The 6,676-nt window shown below is 36.0% G+C and overlaps 1 protein-coding gene across 3 annotated transcripts in view; it reads right to left on the reverse strand.

Moving 5' to 3' along the window:
* Positions 1-992: 992 nt before the first annotated feature.
* The window catches only part of Vcan (versican), a 93,141-nt gene continuing 87,457 nt past the window's right edge, over positions 993-6,676 (reverse strand). For all 3 annotated transcript variants that reach the window (XM_021180096.2, XM_021180094.2, XM_021180093.2), the window contains 2 exons: positions 3,187-3,369; positions 993-3,042 (listed from right to left, as the gene is read on the reverse strand). In XM_021180096.2, the coding sequence (XP_021035755.1) occupies positions 2,915-3,042; positions 3,187-3,369 (311 nt within the window). In that variant the 3' untranslated portion in view covers positions 993-2,914. The remainder of the gene's footprint in view (positions 3,043-3,186; positions 3,370-6,676) is intronic.

Consider the following 6,676-nt stretch of genomic DNA (forward strand, 5'->3'; position numbering starts at 1 on the left):
ATTAAAAACATATGGGCATATATGTCAAACATATTTTCTACTGAATCTACAGAAACTATGATCATACCTGAAACACAGTAAGTGCTTAGCAAACACTGGAGGAATAAGAACTGTAAGAATCATTATGGATATCTGAATTCATCTGATAATTAGATATCATCATTTAGCCCTAAATTAAGGTAGAGAGCAACCAGGAACATGACATTTTAAGTTTCTTCTGACTATATCACGCAGGTTCTGTAGATTATCTGTTTTCTCTACACACTATGTAACTGTGAACAAAGAACTTTATCTCTCAATGGCGAGCTCTCCTTCCAAATGCAATAATGGGCATCATAGTCTTCTTGAGAGATGATCCTTTGTGAACACTTGAAAGTGTGATCCTTTGGTCCACAGGAAAGCAGTCTCCTTTATAAGCTATCACTGTCTTATCACAGCTCTTCCATATGGGAGATCCATGCACAGTGGAGAGGTAAACACACAACTAGACTGACTAGCTCTGTTGCCATAGGTGAATAGAGTCATTGCTTTACTGACCATACAATTTTTTTCATTTTTATTAGATATTTCCTTTATTTACATTTCAAATTTTATCCCCTTTCCTCATTTCCCCTCCAAATTCCCCTTATCCCATTCCTCCTCCCCCTGCTCACTAACCCAGTTATTCCTGCATCCTTGTCCTGGCATTCCCCTACACTGGGGCATCGAGCCTTCACAAGGCCAAGGGCCTCTCCTCTCATTAATGTTCTATAGGACCATCCTCTGCTGCATATGCGGCTGAAGCCTTGAGTCCCTCCTTGTGTACTCTTTGGTTGGTGGTTTAGTCCCTGGGAGCTCTGGGTGTAATGGTTGGTTCACATTGTTGTTCCTCCCTACTAACCATAAAATTAATTCATCCAGGCAAGGAGCTTGTTCCCTGTGATGAAACCAGAACATAAAATATTTGGTGGATATTAGGGCTTAAAGGTGGAAATAAACAGACAAGTCACAAAGTAGTAAAAGAAGAATTTTTAGGTTTCTTTGGTGAAACAAAAGCAGATATAAAAAGTTACAAAGATTTTAGATTTTCATTCACAAAAAAAGCCATTCACATTTTACACTATACATGTTATAATATAAATACAGGGAAGTATTATGTGCACTGTAATGAAAAAGAGAAAAAGCCCTAGTAAGTCAACACAGTGATTTTCTGTGCTCTAGTACACATTAGAATGGATTACATTTACTGCTGAGACCCAGGACCTTGTCTAAGACACTGTGTATGCTTGTGAGCACAGTCATTCTTCCCTCTAAGCTAAAGTAGCATTTATGGGAAACGGTTGACATAGGACCAACTCCAGTCTGCTCTTCCTCTACTCTTCTTTGTTGAATATATCTTTTGACCTGATGTATAAAACATAAAGTCTGTCCATACTTATGGGACACCGCACGATGCTCCAATGCTTGCTTTCATTGTGTCATTTCAAAGCTGGTTTCTGTTCATGTTTTATTTGCTTTTTCTGTTAGTTGTAAATGAAGGGAATGGATGAGCCTTAAATGCCTTCTTTCTGGGAGCAGTTTTAACTTTGAGCCTTAAATTATCTAGATAATGATTCCCATGTCATCTTCAGCAACCACTATTCAAATGCAAGGGGTGAAGGGTGAAGTGAAAACGTCAGCACATACACTCCATCTAACAGTAAGGAATGGCCACACTATTCTACATTTTCACACTTGCTTGGAATGGGCAAATACCACTTATGGATAGCTAAACACATTTCCATTCTCCGTAATAAACACTTGGAAGGAAGTACCTATATTATAAGGTTTTAAACTGTGAAGAAAATATAAAAGGTAACACTGAGAAATTACTAGCATACTACATTGATTTCAGGTCTTGGGGAAAATAACATCCAATAAATTAAATCCGTATGGCTTACTTCATTTATTTACGTGTGCTCCGCAGTTGCAGCATTCATACATGAACATTCAAATTTTTTATAAAGAATTAAAATGGTTATATGTACAAAATGTTTTTTTTTTTTGCACGAGTGTTGTTGTTTTAAGAAAACCCCCTCCCCCACCCTCCTCAACCCTTGATCTATATCCATTCAAAATATCTTGATCTGTTAACTTACCAGAGTTAGTGTTAAGAAAGCCATTGTAAATGAAACCTGGTTGAGTTAATAGTTAGCAATTTGACCCCTAAAAAAAATGTTCCAGGTCATAGAAAAGTCCTCCATTCAGGCGCTTTGTGTAAGTGAAGGAAAGGGAACATGACAAAGCGGAGTTACACCCTGGAGCTCCGAGCGAGAGTTTCATCAGCCAGGAATCAGCCAAGCATCAGTGTGGCTCCCGCAGCTGATACTCGTGCAGAGACCTGCAAGATGCTGTTTGCTGGTTGTCCAGAAAAGCCGTCCTCAAACTTGCTGACAGTCAAAGGGTAGACAAAACCATTTCCAGCCTAAGCAAACTATAGCAAAGCAGCCAAACCAATGATTAAAGACCTTGAAAGCTGCATAATCATCATTAAATATGCCTGAACTGAGTGTGATGTTTTATTTTATATACAGGATTAAAATCAACATTAAATCATCTTATTTACATGGCCATCGGTGCTGAAACTGCGTTTTTTAAATAGTACAGTAGGCTGGTGAACAGGAAACAGTCTGCACTGGAGGCATTGAGAGAACTAAAGAAATTAGATAGGCTGAAAATGGTTATCTTCTTCGTTCATTTTCTTTCATTTTATTCGCTTTTTCAAAATTCCATGTTTCATTGAAAATATTTTAAGAGTACAGCCACCCCAAATGACCAGACGGCAGTCCCATAATCCAAACCAACTTCTAATTCTTCTTGAGGTGATAGGAAAGGCACGGAAAGGCAGGGCTTTGGCTGAAATGATGAATGAAGCACATGTTCACCATTTTAAGGATCAGCGCCTCGTTTCCTGCCACCTCCGGCTCCAGCGATGCTCATGTTTTGATGTATTTATAGAATTGTCCTTTGCTGATGAGGAATTTTTTAAGTATTTCTTAGAATAAGTCCTTTGGTATGCAGATGCTACATGGAAGAAAACAAAGAAAGAAGAAAACACAACAGTATTACTTGCTCCATACCCTAAACTACTGATACCACAGCCGTAAAATGTAGGTGTCTAGTATCTGTTAAAGCACGGTTGTCCATTTTTTCTAAAGGACCACTTACGGTTCATGCAGGTTATTTTAGGCATTGCCCATCTCCCATTTCCTAGGCACCGGATAGTTGGAAGGTGACGCTGAATGAAACCGTCTTTGCAGTGATATCTAATCAAGGAGTTGATTTCATAACGTGGTTTCATCTTTCCAAAGGTCTTGGCATTTTCTACAACAGGGGGCTGGCCGCAAGCAACTAAGAAAAAGCAAGTTGTGTTATTATCAAGAAATCTAAGCATTTCAATTAGTGCAAGCATCAGAATCAAATTGCTCTATTTCTTTACTGTAACACCTCGGAGCCTCAATCATATATCTTTGTAAAAGGCATTTGTATAGAATTTTAGAATGAAAATAATTTTAAATGTTTAGATTGAGGCTCTGGATGTACATTTTTATCTCAGGTCATGTCATTTTGAGTTGTATTTGTATTAAAATGAAATATCATTCAATGGCCATCTACAAAGTCACTTTAAAAAATATCTTCAGTGAGCAGCCTATTAATATTCTTTTCCTTATTATCTCTCATCTTTTATTAACCATCTTGAGTTGGAGCAATGATGTATTTCCAATAGTAAACTCTACTATCACTTCCCAGAAAAAAAACAAGCCACAAAAAACAAGGCAAAAGCAGAATAATCTTTAACACCATTGACTTGAAATATAGACATACACTTCGAGGTATAAATAAAATGTTACCTCGTAACATATTCTACATATTCTATACTAAAACAGGGAAGAGTGGACAATGTTCTTGCCTCAGGACCGTCTGTCTATCTTTCTGTCTGTCAGTTGTTTGAGATAGAGTGTCATATAGCCCAGGCTGGTTTTGAATTCACTGTGTAGTAAAAGATAACAATGAATCCCTGGTCATTCTTCCTCTACTTCCCACACATTGATATCACAATCACATGCTACTATGCCTGGTCTATGTAGTTATGGGGACCGACTGACCTAGGCTTCCTGCACACAAGAAATTGGGAATACCTATGGAGTTTATACTTCAAAATCTTAATATGTTATACTTTTTAATGATTACTTTTGTTTAATCTATATTAGATTTGTTTAATCTTGTTAATATTGTTTTTCAATGACAAATTTGGGTTTAATTTTAATTTACTTCTGCTTTATCCAGCCTACACATATACACTGCATTTATCATAATATTAAAAGCTATACTACGACTCTGATACTGGCAAGCATAAGGTAGAGGGAGGCTATGGTGATAGCGAAGATTAAAATAATCAACTAGATAATTGATTTTATGTGATTCTGTATTGTACTGATAAATCAGAAGCTGAATTTATTTTTTACCAGTTTAAAAAAATAATTGAATGATTTCCTCAAAACTATTTATATGTAAAGATTATTTTTGCAAAGCTAAAATAATTCAGTTGAATACGGTAGTGGCAATGCTAAGAAGCTAGGCTGGAATTATTCCAAACACATAAGCTTGTATTTGAGAACATAGCAGAGGAGTATAGGAGGCAGTCTTAGAACATGAACAATTGCATACTCATATGACAAAATATATTTGCTTCCCTACCTCACAGAACACATGGAAAGCCAGTTCTAGGTAGCTTAAACACACAAACACAAATGGCAAAGTTATAAAACATTCAGCAAACAGTACCAAATATCTTTATGATTTAGGATTCATAAAGACTTATTTTTAAAGCACAAAAAAGCTGAAATAACAAAGTAAGATTAATAAATATGAATTTTCACCAAAACACATAATATGAGAGTTAAAAAAACACTACAAACTAGGAGAATATATTTATAAACTATACAACTGTCAGGGGATTAGAAATGAGGATGTAATAAGAACCCTACAAATCACAATAGGAGAAAGGAATCAATTACTAAAGTTAAAGTCAGGAATAAAAAAATGTACTAAAGAAGATCTACAAATAACAAATAAATACATGAAAATATAGTCAACAAATAGCCAAGAAAGTGCAAGTTAAATCAAAAAGGATAATATTTCATACCCACCAACCTGGCCCATAATATCTCAAGTCCAATAATATCAAAAGTTGGAGGCGTGAAGTGTCAGGGCCTCTCACACCTGGCTGTTGGGAGTGGAAGTTGCTACAAGTTTGGGATGTAATTTGGCATTTGCTAGTAAATATGTTAAGACATAAGATATATATATATATATATATATATATATAATCATTTATATATATATATATATAAATGATTCAGCTTCTTCACTCCTGGAAGTATGTCCTACGGAAACTCATGGAAGTCTACCAAAAGCAAGTTTAGGAATATTCACAGAAACATTATTTATGAGTAAAAACACTGACTGCAGTCTATATATTCACTGGTAAGGAAACTAATCAATAAAATATAGTTGTGCTAATGAACCACTTACACAGCAGCAAAAGCAGAGAATGTACAGCTACATACATTCATATTGATAAATCTCAACAACTAGGCAGAATAGGTTAAAAAAAAGCAAGGTACATATTACATATATAATAGGATTCTTCTTACGTAAGCTTCAAAAAACTGGAAACAAATACTGTGTTGTTCTAGGATAATGTTACAGGAAAAAGCAAAGAATCCAAATCATTGTCTCAGGTAATAATTTTGACTAGGAAAGACCAACAAGATGGTCCAAAGATGTGAAGGAAGGTGCTCTCTTAGAAATGCTGCTTTTCAAAATATTAAGCATCTTACCTGCAAATAATTAGAAGAACTACTTGAACCTGTAGGCTTATGAGTGTATAAAGACCATTTTAAAAGTCTGTCAACATTGACATTATAAAACTTTTCTAGAGCCATGAGAGAAAAATCCATTCTTTAATGAAGTACTGTTAGTATCCTTCAAAACTCATTCCACAAAACAAAACAAAACAAAACAAAAACTCACTCCACATTGGGAAATTTAACACATGTTACACAAAACTTTCTTGGCTTTAAAACTGAAGTTCCAACCATTTTTCTTTCTCTCTAAACTGTACCTGCCCCCACAGACTATGGCCGTGAGTAGAGTCTTCTGATTGGCACAGTGAGGAGGGAATATGGAGGCAAGAGTACAGCTGGTATTCATCACACAGAGGGCCTGAAGTATTATTGACAAATTGTACTGTCTATCACAGGAAAGATATATGCCCTGCTCAAAGTGTCACCGTTGTTGCTGTAGTGAAACTGCTATAGGACAAACAAGCTTAGAAAACACAACAATGAAAAGCATGATACTGGAACCACTCAGAGGTCACAGAAGGCAAACACAACATTTGATAAAGACAAACAGTTTATTAAAGACTTGTTATCCAGGAAAAGGGAAAACAGCAAATACTCAGATTGCCATTTTTACCAGTTCCCTGCAGAAGAGCTGAGGAGATGTACAAGCAGAAAGCTTCTTATGGAGATAAGGCATTGCGGATAAGTGCTACCCTGGATGAGAGATCTTAATATTCTCTCCCCCCATACAATTTGTTGTAGATGTTAAGTCTTGCCTATCATTTCTCTCTCTCTCTCTCTCTCTCTCT

This window comes from Mus caroli, chromosome 13, assembly GCF_900094665.2.
Source record: "Mus caroli chromosome 13, CAROLI_EIJ_v1.1, whole genome shotgun sequence".
Taxonomy (NCBI): Eukaryota; Metazoa; Chordata; class Mammalia; order Rodentia; family Muridae; genus Mus; species Mus caroli.